The 14,252-nt window shown below is 42.4% G+C and overlaps 1 protein-coding gene across 1 annotated transcript in view; it reads right to left on the bottom strand.

Annotated features, from left to right (window-relative positions):
- gbf1 (golgi brefeldin A resistant guanine nucleotide exchange factor 1) overlaps nt 1–11,800 on the bottom strand; it is a 30,560-nt gene extending 18,760 nt beyond the window's left edge. Inside the window, exons 1-10 of the mRNA XM_071512048.1 lie at nt 11,720–11,800; nt 10,688–10,770; nt 9,662–9,898; nt 8,490–8,583; nt 7,798–7,974; nt 7,024–7,088; nt 6,656–6,779; nt 5,015–5,086; nt 2,261–2,355; nt 2,012–2,165 (exon numbers count right to left, since the gene is read on the bottom strand). Coding sequence (XP_071368149.1) covers nt 2,012–2,165; nt 2,261–2,355; nt 5,015–5,086; nt 6,656–6,779; nt 7,024–7,088; nt 7,798–7,974; nt 8,490–8,583; nt 9,662–9,898; nt 10,688–10,770; nt 11,720–11,800 — 1,182 coding nt within the window. The remainder of the gene's footprint in view (nt 1–2,011; nt 2,166–2,260; nt 2,356–5,014; nt 5,087–6,655; nt 6,780–7,023; nt 7,089–7,797; nt 7,975–8,489; nt 8,584–9,661; nt 9,899–10,687; nt 10,771–11,719) is intronic.
- Between the last annotated feature and the right edge of the window lie 2,452 nt (nt 11,801–14,252).

Genomic DNA, 14,252 nt, shown 5'->3' with positions numbered 1-14,252 from the left:
TCTCATCAAATGGGGGTCTGCCGCCCTAATGTGGACTAGATTAGGGGTCCTTGATATGAAAAAGATAGAGAATCACTGATTTACACAGTCATCCTGCCCATACTAACTCTGCCATATCACTGCAGCATCAGCTTCACAGCAACAGACAGCAGAATGTGAGGCGACGGGAGTCTCAAACCACAGAAAATGTGCAGAACAACAATATTTTTCTGTTGTTTTTTTGTGCAATTTGTTTTGTGCACTTTCCTGTGTGGGAGACCTGTAATAGTGTGAGTGAGTTTCTTCTTCTTCTTCGTCTGTATTATGTGAGATTTGAAAGCACATTTCTGCATTTTTTTTTTTAAATCACCAATATCAGTGTTCTCAATCTTTCACTGCACCGTTTATGAACTGTATCATACCATAGGTTATATGGTTCATCACATGAAGCATCTCTTTTCAGGAGTGACCCGGTCTCAGCGGCCTCCTGACCTAAATGACTGATTATATCAGTAGCCTATTAACCTTGCAAGAAAAATGACATGAAAACCTGACCTGAAATCAAATATCTGAGGAAAAGGAGATTGGGTCATTGGGTGCCGACCCAATGACTCATTCTCCTTTTCCTCAGATATTTGATTGGCTCTTGGATGTTTAATTAGCTCTTATGTTCCTACTTGTAGTGTCCCGGGAGGATTCTTCTGTGAACTAGGTCTCTCCAAATGAGCCACTTATGTAATCTGGATTAAGCGAAGGTAAACAAGCTACATTGACCAGTTACAATTCAATTGTACTGCACATGTGCAGCTTCCCTAAAAAGGTCAGCAAGTTCATTAGCTGTCAAATTAAATTAAATTAAATAATAAATAATATAAAAATAAAATAATAATAATAATAATAATAATAAAGTGGGCTTGAATTTTCTGTCCAGCTTTCTGGGCTGGAAACTAACATTTACATTTTACCAAGGATGGGACGCTTATCTAACGATGCAATTTCGATACGCGATATGGGGTTCACGATTCAATATAACCACGAAACAATGTAATAAACAAAAAGTTCAGTGACAACAAAGTCTGACTGTGCAGAATTCTGTTTATTTCTGAAAATCTTTCTAGCGATGGCATCGACTTAGCAGAATGTAAAAATGTAAAAACGTGGAATTTTGTGATTACTACAGCAGAATAAAATGTTGCTAATATCGCGATGCATTTTTCTGCCCCACGATACGTATTGTCACATTTTTGTATTGTGAAATATATTGAATTCTGATATATCGTCCCATCCCTCCATTTTGCTGTAGGTATTTAGCTGAAGCTCATATCCAGTGGTGGAAGAAGTATTCAGATATTTGACTTAAAAGTAAAAGTAGCAATACCACAGTGTAAAAATACTGTTACAAGTAAAAGTCCTGCATTCAAAATCTTACTTAAGTCAAAGTACAAAAGTATTAGCATCAAAATATACTTAAAGTAGCAAAAGTAAAAGTAGTCATTATGCAGAATGGCCCATTTCAGAATCATATATATATCATGTTATTGGACTATAATTATTGATGCATTAATGTGTTCATCACTTTAATTTTGCAGCTGGTAAAGGTGGAGCTAATTTGAATTACTGGGTAGCTTAACCTATAAAAATATATCATAATTTATGAGTTGATTTATAATTTGTATTAATAATCTAAATCTGCAAAGTAACTAGTAACTAAAGCTGTCAAATAAATGTAGTGGAGTAGAAAGTACAATATTTCCCTCTGAAATGTAGTGGAGTAGAAGTATAAAGCAGCATGAAATGGAAATACTCAAGTAAAGTACAAGTACCTCTAAACTGTACTTAAGCACAGTACTTGAGTAAATACTTAGTTACATTCCACCACTGCTCATATCCAAAGTGACAAGGACACTTCGACAAAACACACGGCTGGTTGATTGACAGACGTCAGCTGCTGGGACACTGTGACCTTTCTGTGATGAGTAATCCCTCCTGATGTGTGTGTGTGTGTGTGTGTGTGTGTGAGTGTTGAGCGTACCTGCGAGCTGATGTCCTCCCGCCGCAGCAGGCGGATGGCCAGCCGCAGCAGCCCGACCACGGCCCTCTCCACCAGGAAGCAGCTCTCGTTGGGGTGGACGCACAGGTGGCAGAGGTGGTCGCGAACCGTCTGCCACACGCACGCCACGCGATCCCTACGCGCCGGAGGTAAAGAAAAGAGACGTTAGGTTTTACGTTAGGGGAGGTAGACGACCAAGTACGCGGAGAACGGTTTTATCCCCCCCCCTACCTGTTCTCCAGGACGATGCGGAGCAGCATCTCCAGGCAGAAGGCGGCGTCCTCTTCGTCGTAGGTCTCCTCGTCGGGGGTGACCGATATCAGAGCCTGAGGAGACAGAAACGAGTTCTTCAACCGCGGCCTCGAAAGCTCTCGCGACTCATTGTAGGAATTCGCCTGATATCAGACAGAACTGTCGACTCGTTCCGCTCCGTTTCCGTCTTCAGTCTGACGTTGCCTCCACTCTGACCGATTTCCGTGGGGGAGGGGGGGTTCGATTTTCCCTAACCGATCACTAGAGAGCGACGTATCCGCCTGAATCTAACGTCGTTTTAAGCTGACACTGATGCGTAGCCATGACAACACCAGAGACGGTTCAGAAAGTATAGAGCATCTTTGCCAAGTAAAAACAAAGTACGATGTCGGGCGATATTGAGAGGACATGCCGTCTATGTAAAATAAATTTGTTAATCAAGGGGGTCATATCAAATTCAAAATTATTATTAAGCATCCCAAAACGCAAAAGAGAGGCCATTAAGCGAACGTTTCCGAGATGTCGGGGTAATTCTCCTATATAGACCCGATTTGTTTAAAACTGCTTGTCAGGGTTGAAGATTCGCAATGATTCTAAAGAAACGGCAATCTGAGCTTAAAGAGTAACTAAACCCCACCTAAATCTGTGGTGAAGCCTGACACCTAATGGTGAAAAGTAGGGTACCGAACTGGTCATCTGCTATTGGCTGGTCTCTGTGCCCTGTGATGTCACGCTCTATAGAGTACAACAGGTGGTGACATCACCTGGCACAAAGACCAGCCAATAGGAGAAAGCCAGTTCAGTACCCTATTTTTCACCATTAGGTGTCAGGGTTCACCAAAGATTTGGGTTTGGGGTTTAGTTACTCTTTAACGTTATGGACACAAACGAGGAAGGCTCGAGAAGAGAAGTGAAGAGGGACCGTGACACGCCAACAAAGACACCACGGAAACGCGGCAAAAGAACCCAACTTGTTATACTGTAGTTACGTTACGTTAGCACAGGGGTCGGCAAGTACGTTTGGCCTCAGGCCAAATTTTTTTCCAAGCAACTGAATGGTGGGCCAAAACATAATATCTTGGACAGAACTTTTTTTTCTACCAAACAAAACTTTTTTTTCCTAATCTATACTATTATATATTGTACAAAAGAGTAATTTAAGAAAGTTATTTGTTTAAAATAAAGTAACTTGAATTTGCTACAGACTGTTATTAGTGTGTTATTACTGCTTTGTCTCCTGCTCCACTCTGTGGCTGCGTTATAAATCAGCTTATAATAGTAACCTGCTGATAATGTGACTGCTGTCTTTAATCACCGACAGACTGTCTTTTAAGACATGAATGTGTGTAAATCTCATATTTCTCCTCTCCACACAGTTAATAATAAATGTGTATCATTTCCATTTTGAAAATGACTACTTCTTTGAGCCTAACTAACGTATTGTAATAATTATTTTATGGACTCAGGATTGGATATCCGACGTACGTTACTCTCGCGTTACATCGTTACCCGCGTTATTGTGCGGGAGGTTACATTGTGTGCACAGAGACATTAGTAAAACATTGATAGCTAGCAAGACAAAATGTCACTGTCAAAAGCAATGAAAAGAAAAGTTGACAGCGAAGGTAGGACGTACAAAGAAGAATGGAAAGAAAAGTATGCATTCATCTTACCTGATTTTATTAACGCCAAACCAGTCTGTCTAATCTGCAACGAAGTTGTTGCAGTTTGCAAGGAATACAATATACGACGGCACCACGACACAAAGCATGGCAAGATCAGAGATTTTCAGTGTCATCTGGCGGGCCAGATACTATTACAGGCGGGCCAGTTTTGGCCCGCGGGCCGCTAGTTGCCGACCACTGCGTTAGCATGTAGTCGGTTAAGCTGGACAGGTGTCTAACGCTTGACAACAGCTTGACAACGGCGTTAGTCCCGCCCGTGGCGCTGATTGGCTAATCGTTAGTCCCCCCCGGCGTTCATTGGACCGATCATTTTTCAACCGAGAGAAACCGCTGTTTCATGTCACGATGCCAGACCAGATCAGTCAACTCGGTGGAGTGGGCGGAGTCAAAGGTCTGGACCCAGGCAATATAGGAATGCCATTTGGTGGACAATTTTATCCAAAGCACCTATCGAGCACATACATGTGTTTGCCACAGTCAGAAGCTACTACTGTCTGTTCTACCGCAGGTTTGCCTTGCATTGTTTTAAAAAAAAAAATGCATTAAAAACAACTCACAGACACACTGCTGCCTTGACTAACGTAATCCATCATGATGAACAACAGGTGTATTGCAGTTTTTCCTAACATAACTTTATCACGCAGCTAATTATTGTGTTTAATGAGGACTATTTTCACTTTTTCTATTACCTACCACTTACTGAATAGGCTAAACAAAACTAGGAGCAGAGAGAAGGGCAAATACACGCAATGATCTCTACACATTCAATTCTGGCATAATGGAACTACTTTTGATACAATGATCGTGGCAATAAAAAGTCATGTTAGGAAAAGACACACGTTTAAAATGATGGATTATGTTAGTCAATAGTAAGTAGTAGCTTCTGACTGTGGGTTTGGACTTTTCATGGGCATTAATGGTGATAGGGAAAAATTCAAATGACACTAGTGTTATCTGTTAACACTAAATCTAGTGAACACAACAAAACAATACAAGGTAGGACACTCCAAATATGTTTCATGCTGATAATTAAGTCATGAATATTTACCTTCATTAGCTCCTGTAGAGACTCCAGCTGTAGGAATTTACTCTCTGTGATCAACTTCTCTGGGTCGCATTGCTGCAGGAGTAAATTATGATTATGAAATCATGATTATGTCACATTTTATACAGTGAAAATGACCTAAATATGGAACAGGCATTGGAACAGAAACCTCTTTCCAACTCCCACTAATTTGTTAATCAAATTGTTAATCCCACGAATTTTATGTTAATGCGCTAGCATTAACATAAAATTCAATTCAGTTCAATATTTATCCCCAAGGGACAATAAAAAGCAAATAAACAGTGAAAGGAGGACTATAATATAGCATAACAGATGTTAAGGAATATTCCTGCCGTTCCCTGAAGGAAGGGAACTGAGGGAAAAAAACATAATATAACATAAAAAAAACTAAACATTCTACTCCTGACTAATGCTTTAACATATGCAAGGTATCTGCAGATTTCAGCAAGCCAAAAGGCTTTTTAATACATTTTTAATGCTGCCTGGAATTCAAAAGCAATTTAAAAACATACAGCAACAGCCTATTTCTGACTGAACACAGCTCATGAATGTTTAGAATAAGAAAAGGACTCCAGGAAATTAATTGCCAAGGGACATGAAGTCTAATTGTGTTTAGTAAAGCAGATAGGATGAAGATTGTACTACTAACCCTGTTCTGCATTAATATAACAGTGGACATGCTGGTGTTTTTTAATGCATTTCTTATAGTCAACAAATCCTATGAACATAACAAAATCAACAATGTGTTTGCTCTACTCCCGTTACTTTCTGACTTCCCATGTTCCGTTTTTAGCCTTCAACCCGGAAGTTATTGGCTCCAATTGTAAGCTAAAAACCTTTAAATACAGCTCACAAAGACATAGATTACATTTAAAAAATCACTAACTGTTACCATGAAAAGTCAGGCTGTTGTAGTTGTTACCAAATCAAATTCAAATGGGAACAAATTCTTCATTACGCCGGGGACTATTTTCTGTGCTACGGAACTACTTTCCTGAGATGGAAAACGTGTTTACGGCCGGCTTATTAAGTTGATTGAGGAAAAAGTTGTCCGGCCCGGTGCATCGTGATGATGAAAGTGATGTGGTTTAATAGTTTTTTTAATACAATGGAGTTCTATGGCTGCTGGGACATGGCTTCATTGGGCGGCGGCTACATGGACGAGACTTGTTGGCAAAACAAAATCATTGCTGATTTTGTTATTTTCATAGGATTTGTTGACGGTAAGCAATGCATTAAAAAACACCAGCCTTATCCTTTAATACTTTCATATGCTGTAAATTTAGATATTTCAAGAGTTTTTAACGTGTCAGCCTTCTCCAAAACAACAGAACTGTCCGGGACATGGTGGGTTATTACTCCAAACAGCTCATGCAGCATAATTCAGGTGTTTTGAAGCCAAACGATTGCACTGAGTCAACAAGTTCAATATTTCATTGATTGATTGATTGATTCAGTGGTAAATACAAATGGGAAAGTTGAATTTTACATGATACCCAAGACGACAAGATTTGACATTCTCGCTCTTTGTTTAACTTTTAGGTGTCATTTTGGGGTGAACTTGCACATCATGCATCATAAAACATCAAATCAAATCCTGTCCACCCATCTAGTGTCCAGTACCTTGATGCAGAGGATGGCGGCCTGCTTGGCCTCCTGGTTTTCCGTGGACGGCCCTCTGAGTCCCGACTGCTCGGCCCCGCTCAAGGTCAACCAGTTGACAAAACTCAACACTGCCGACTCACCGCTGACACACACCGGGGGAGAAAGTCATTTAAATGGTTTTGCTGTCGTCTGCGGCTCATTAGACATCTAGCTCAACTCTTTAATAAAGCGTACATGAAATACTAAGAATGGAGTACAAATGAAGGAAAATTAGAAATGATGATACAACGAGGATCTTGTCTGGGAACAGTAAAGAGATTTAACCTTTTCCCATGAGCTCCTGAAGCACATGTAATAGCGAGTGTCAGAGGAGATTTTGTGCTTACCGATTTGAAGGCGTTTCCTCTCTTTGAAGGGAAATCTTGCCGTTCGGCTCCACAAAATCCTCCACCTGAGGCAAACAGCACAGCACAAGAGCTTCAGCATTGGGCCAGCAGGTGGCAGTAGAACCATCTAGAAACTCCCCTCAGAAAGTCAGACTACAGGGTTCCTACACATTTTCGATGAAAAAATTCCATACTTTTTTTCTCCAGACCTTGATTTGTTTTGAAGATTTTGTCTGGTGTTCAATATGATTTACGCAGATAGACATCTTGCCCCTGCTAACTAGGTCATATCACTGTATAGATGAAGATTGTTCTTCACAGCGACAAATATCAGAATATGTGAGATGATTGGCAGGGTTCCTACACGCTTTCCATTTTAAAATTCCATGTTTTTCCCAGACCCTATGTTCTTGACCGGATTTGATTTTGGTGGGTATTTGATATAATGCATGCTGACAGCAGCTGGGTAATAAGAGCGTCCCTCTATCTGAACATTATTCTTCACATCAACAAAAAGTGTGGACTCAAAGTGGCTCCACAACAACATAAAAGCTACAATTATGTGTGAATTATGTGTGTGTGCAACATTTTCCATACTTTTCCAGACATTTTTCCAAATTCCCAAACTATTCAAGACCTGGAAATGATCAAATCCATTTTTTATACTTTTCTAGACTTTCCAGACCTATGTAGGAACCCTGAGACTAGAATTCTGACCCGTGGATTCTAGCTGCAAATCTGAAGCCAAATCAAAAAGGAACGGGAGGCCCTGACCTCGACCATGGCCTTGGGCAGGAGCTCGGCCCTGAAGAGCTGCAGCATGGAGTCCATGATGTTCTTCCAGCCCTCCCGCAGGATGTCGCCGTGGCGATGGGCGAGGTGGAACACCGTCTTCGCCGCCACCTGCGCCTTGCCGTTGCTGCCGAACACCGTGGGAAGGTTTTCCACCGACTGCAAGGGGGGGGGAGAGGACACGCCAATGCGGGTATTATTAGGGGCCGACCGATATGGGTTGCAGATACCAATATTTTGTGCAAATATTCACTTTAAATATGACCATTTTCATGCCAAAAAAGTGTTTCCCCCAGCATTTAGATCATGGGACACTAAAACTCTCCACTGAAACCCAGCATGACACTACCACTGCTCCTACTACATATAATATAACTGTAACATATTGATGCATTCTTGCTTGGAATCTGATTAAAATGCCACATCAATTCCGGTTAAGGTCTTCCCATAGACAACCGGTGTATTGATCAATTCTACATTAAACATGTAATCGATCAAACGGCATCACATCCATCATATCAGAGGAACGATATCGGACGACGACTGGACCGGTCTGATTTTTAATAAAAAATATCAGTGTCTCTTTTCGTATTCGAGGTGAGGATCCTGGGTTCCGCCTTGCGTTAACAATAGAGTTGTATTCTTTTTGGATTTGTATTTGTTTTGCGCCTCACCTCACTGCTCAGGGTGGTGAACTTGCACAGGGAGATGATCAGGTTGTCGAACACGTCGCTGAAGCCGTAGTGAGCGGATATCATGGCACATTTCCTGCGTGGACGGAAACAATATATACCTCGACTTAAAAAAAAAAAAAAAACACAAGCAGCATATGGAACACACTCAAAACATTCACAATAAAAGAGTAAAACAATGGCTTAAACAGAATCAAACTCGTAAACACTATCTTTCTCCACATTTAATAGAGTGTACTTTAATGTATTTTCTTTTCTTTTTCAATTTTGAATGTAGCGGTCACCCTCAAGCAATGCATGTGTTTCTTGCTTTTAACCTGCAACAGTGTCTATGTGCATTTACTAACAAATAAATAAACATATAAAAAATATATCATGTTTGAAGGACTGAAAGTATTATGGTAGAGAGGCTAAAGCTGGTCCTTTTTACTGTTGCCGCATTGGAACAGGTTTTTACATGGAAGATAATTAAGAGCAACAATCACAAGCTGGCAGCCCTGTTCTTATGCTTCATGTTAATCTGTTAATATTAAAGGGGCATTACGCAATCTATGACCTCTACTGGCAACCTGAGGGAATCGTAACAACATTGATAGAACTTATCTCCACCTAAAAAAAAAAGTCTCTGGTCCCCACCCCTCCCATCCACTTGAACTACGGTGGCCTGTGATCGACACAATAAAGTCCAGGGTTCTTACACGGTTTCCATTTTAAAATTCCATATTTTTCCCAGACCCTATGTTCTTGCCTGGATTTGATTTTGGTCTGTATTTGATATAATGCATGCTGACAGCGGCTGGGCAATAAGAGCGTCCCTCTATCTGAACATTATTCTTCACATCAACAAAAACTGTCGACTTTTATGTTGTCTACAACGACATAAAAGCTAGAATTATGTGTGTATCGGACCTGAACCGCAACATTTTCCATACTTTTCCAGCCATTTTTTCAAATTCCCAAACTATTCAAGACCTGGAAATGATCCCAAGACCTGTGTAGGAACCCTGAAAGTCCCATTTTCACAATAGAGATCCTACTTGTTGTCCCTTTAAATCCATATTACACTGAAGACGTGTCAGCAGCAAACAAAGACAAAAGGATCTCACTGCCCCGACACTTTAGCTACTAGCTGGATTTCGGCCTTTCGGGCGTACCTGAAGCCGGCGATGGCCTTCTGGATGATGGTGTCCTCCAGGCTCTTGTCGAAGACGTAGGAGAGGGCGGCGATGGTGGGGCCCCAGGTCATGGTGAACAGGTCGTGGTCGTAGCTGCCGGGCGGCACGTGGAGGAAGACGCCCTCGGGTGTGGCTCCGCGGTGCAGCAGCAGGCTCCACACGTAGTTCTCCTTCACCAGGCCCGTCTGCTCGTCCGGCATCACGATCTCCTCGTTCCTGCGGGGCGGGGGGGGGGGGGGGGGGGCGTGGGAATTTTATGAATTGACTTCCTCTGTGTGGTTTGACTCTTACAAAAAAAACTTTAAAATAATTACAAATTATTACATTAACTGGACTTGTTTTTAATGAATGCACCTGCTTTATAGGGGTTTATTAGAGAACTATGTCTATGCACTACTGATGGCAGAAATCAGGAGCATGAGGTGCTGTGAGGATCTTTGATAATGTCCATAACTTCAAAGCAAAGTAGTGAAAAACGATATGTATGACCCCACTGTATATATATATATATACAGTGGGGTCCAAAAGTCTGAGACCACTACCAAGAACAATTCACACTGTGTGAATTAAATTAATCACACTTTGAATTAAACATATGGTGTGACAGCAAATTGAGAAAACCTTACCAAATGGTGTGTGAAGATATTCAGATATAGGCTATTTCAGTTTCATAGGAGGTATTTCTCAAAGATCGAAATTTTTTGATTTGTATCAATTCTAAATATGCTAAATAATATTCTAAATAGTGTATTCTTGAATTAAGAAGTATCAACTGAGTAAAATAAATGGTTTTGATAAATGATGAAAACAAACAGTTCTTGGCAGTGGTCTCAGACTTTTGGACCCTACTATATATATATACTGTATATGTAAAAATGTGTTTTATAGAATTCCTGTAGATTTTTATGTACAGTTTATTTGTATACATTTCTATTTCTTAGCTTGATTACATTTCCTTATATCCTGAAGTGAATAGGTGGGTGTGACTGTGTGACATCAGCGTACTTGATAGCGTTGTAGATATCCTCCAACATGTCCTGGTCAAAGTCTTTGTTTCCGTTTACTCCCTTCAGGTTCTTCTTGAATTGCTATTTCAGGGACAGAAACAACACAATCAATACCAATCGTGGAATACACAGCCAAGAAGAAATTGTATTCAAACATCTCAACAAGGGGGGGGGGGGAAGAAAAAAATGGCCTCCTATCCCCGGCCTCCACCATCAACACGTCAGTCAATGCGTCTCAACGAGAGAGCTTAGCTCCGACACCCAAGCCTCTGGCATCCGGCGCTTCGTTAACCGGCCGTCCCGGCAACAATTAAAAAGGGGGCCGGGGTGGGACCGCGCGTGTTATGTGTCACTTAATACGCTTTAGTTTGCGATGTTAGGAAAACAGGGATCGGAGCCAAGGGCCTCCTGTAAATAAACGGAACTGGCCCAGGCGATGACTGACGAGGCTCGGGGCTTTTTTTTTTTTTTTTTTTTTTTTTTTGCCGTGACTTGGCAGGGTTCGGGGGCCCCGCTGGCAGGTAAAGGCAGAGGGGGGAAACAAGACAGAGAAATAAACACCGGCAGAGAGAGAGAGAGGGAGGGAGAGAGAGAGAGAGAGAAGAGAGAGAGAGAGAGAGAGAGAGAGAGGGAGCAGGAGGCGACTGGGATCAGGGGGGGTGTGTGTTTGTCATGCTGGTATCGCTCGCACACACACACACACACACACACACGGATCGAGCTCACTCCCTCTGCCTCTCTCTTACACACACACACACACACACACACACACACACACACACACACACACACACACACACAAAACTCAGGCAGCAGTTCCTGGAGCGGGCCTGACGGTAACAATAGCTGTCAGGAAAAAAAAGGGCAGCTGGACATTACGGGGGCTGCCAAATCATCATGAGACTGAAAACGAGAATGCTAAGTTTACATAGACAAAACTTAACATTACACCTAACGCAATGTCATTTTATAACATTGTAAAATCCATGGGAATAGGCATACAGGGCATACTGTTTCCCCGACTCCAAACCGACAGCTCCACCTCCGCTTGCCGACACATGGCGCGGGGTGAATACTGCGCATTGCGAGCCGCTAAGTCGGTAAAGTGCATGGCGCCGCGTTTATTGGGCCCCGCTCAGAAATGTGTGGGCGGCGGGTCGCGAAAGCCCCCCCTCCCCTCCTCCCCTGTTGTCGACCCGAGCTTGGAATCCGATGAGCACCACTTCGACCAAATCGCTACTGACCTTTCGGGAATGTCTGGGAAGCACTTCAAACAAAAAAAAACAAACCACCAACTGCGCGATGTGTGTTTGGCGGTGGGGTGGGGGGGGGGGTGTTCGACCGATATGGAGTGGGGGGGGAGGGGTTTCGAAGGCCGACGCTGGTATATACTATAGACCATCATGGGACACGAAAACTCTCCACTGAAACCCAGGATGATAACGTGGATGTACATTAAGGTGGATGTAGGTTAAGGGTTTCCCACAGACCACTGATTCTCAACCTTTTTCATATCAAGGACCCCTAATTTAGTCCACATTAGGGCCACGGACCCCCATTTGATGAGATCTTGTCTCTCGAACCCAAATCTGAGAATATTTTTATTGTCAGATATGATTTGGTCCAGAATTCCATGACTATCTGCATTGCAGGTAGAGAGATAACAGAGAAACTATGATCAAAATAGTCATTCTTCTACATTCTCTAATTGTGTTAACTTCTTATGAATGAAATAATGCTGAAGTTTAACAACTCAGAAATTTGCTGGGGACCCTCTGGAACCCCCTCAAGGACCCCTGGTGGTCCCCGGACCCCACGTTGAGAACCACTGCCATAGACAACCAGTGCAGTATTGACTAATTTTAGAATATACAGCTCTGGAAAATTGCAAAATTATCAGTTTCTCTGGTTTTACTATTTATAGGTATGTGTTAAATGTAGTAAAATGAGTAAACTGAACATTTTTGTTTTATTCTATAAACTACTGACACCATTTCTCCCAAATTCGATATGTGTGTGTGTGTATGTGCGCATGCGTGTGAGAGAGAGAGAGAGAGACAGAGAGAAAGTGAGCGCTTGCTTTTGTGTGTCAGCGAGAGTGGCCCACCCACAATCTCACTCACAAGCTGCCCCCCCCCCCCCCCCCCCGGAGACTCGTGTTTAGTCTTCAGCCGCTGTCAGTCAAACAACGGCACGGCGAGAAATAGATAAGAGATGGGCAGACGAAGAGAGAGAGACAGAGAGAGAGAGAGCCCACCCCCCACCCCACCTCCACCCCCCCACCCCGCCGCCTGTTCGGGGATGAGTTCATCTCCGAGACGGACCCACCACTGGCTTACAGCTGTTGGCCGAGGGCTTTCTGAGCACCGGCACAAATGCTGGCACTGGGAAAGGAATGTCACCCGGGCCGGACGCCGACGACGTCCGTGTGTCCCCGGCGGGATGGATGGGGGGGGGGGGGGGGGGGGGGGGGGGGGGGGGGGGGGAGAGAGGGAAAACAACACGAGACGCTGCCGTTTCGTTCTTGTTTCCGAATATCTTCTGCAAATCTCGATATTGATACTAGCGGTCCCCCCCGTTGTTTTACAGAAGGGCAGGTTTCAGTTTTCGTGGTTTACAAAGACGTCCCTCGAGCGATCGTTTTGATGTCTGTTCAATAGTAATGCCAGGAGCCATTAAGCCAGCACCGGCTGATCTGAAAGCAGGTATTGCGGCGTAATTCAGATTTAAAGCAATATTCCACTTAGTTTTAACATGGGGGGTTATTTGGCTCTTAACCACTGTGAAAACCACAATATAAACTACTCACCAAGATCAGATGCAGCTGGACGAGTTTGTAGTGTTAGGATTTTTTACTTCCTATTCATTTGAATGAGGCCACGAAAAATAGACTGAAAACTGACATTTAACACGTTGGTGAAACAACAGATCCTGGGTCCTTTTCTATTCCATTTCTATTCTTGGTTTACACTAAAAGTAGTATTTAAAAATAAAAGTAGATCCGGTCTCCCAAACAGGAACTATCTCTCTTAAATGGTATCCCTCCGCTATGTTCTCTTCTATCAATAAAAATGCTATTTGGCAAAATTACGTTCTAAAACTTTGGACCAAATGTCAGTTGAAAATCACAGCAGCAGGATCTGTTGTTGAATCTGTTCACCAACGTGTTAAATGTCAGTTTTCAGTCTATTTTCATGGCCTCATTCAAATGAATGGGAAGTAAAAATCCTAACACTACAAACTCGTCCAGCTGCATCTGATCTTGGTGAGTAGTTTATATTGTGGTTTTCATAGTGGTCAAGTGCTGAATAACCTCCATGTTAAAACTAAGTGGAATATTGCTTTAAATGCAAACAGGAGCCACATGAATTCACCATTGTCTTTAAGCTTTATCATTGAGTATTAAAATACAACAAATTTACACACAAGTACATGTCAGTACAACAGTTGGATGTTAAATCTGACAGAATTCAGCCTGTTTGGTAATAAATATACTAATGTCTCAAATTAAAGTGTTCATCATTTATTGATGGTAAAACACTACATGTGGCACTTTTAAGAGT

The sequence above is a fragment of the Centroberyx affinis genome, unplaced genomic scaffold (assembly GCF_046629955.1).
Source record: "Centroberyx affinis isolate AG114_WGS23_722 - 3 ecotype Tasmania unplaced genomic scaffold, CSIRO-AGI_Caff_v1 ptg006039l_1, whole genome shotgun sequence".
NCBI lineage: Eukaryota > Metazoa > Chordata > Actinopteri > Beryciformes > Berycidae > Centroberyx > Centroberyx affinis.
The sequence above is the reverse complement of the archived record's forward strand: the minus strand, read 5'-3'. Positions and strand labels throughout refer to the sequence as shown.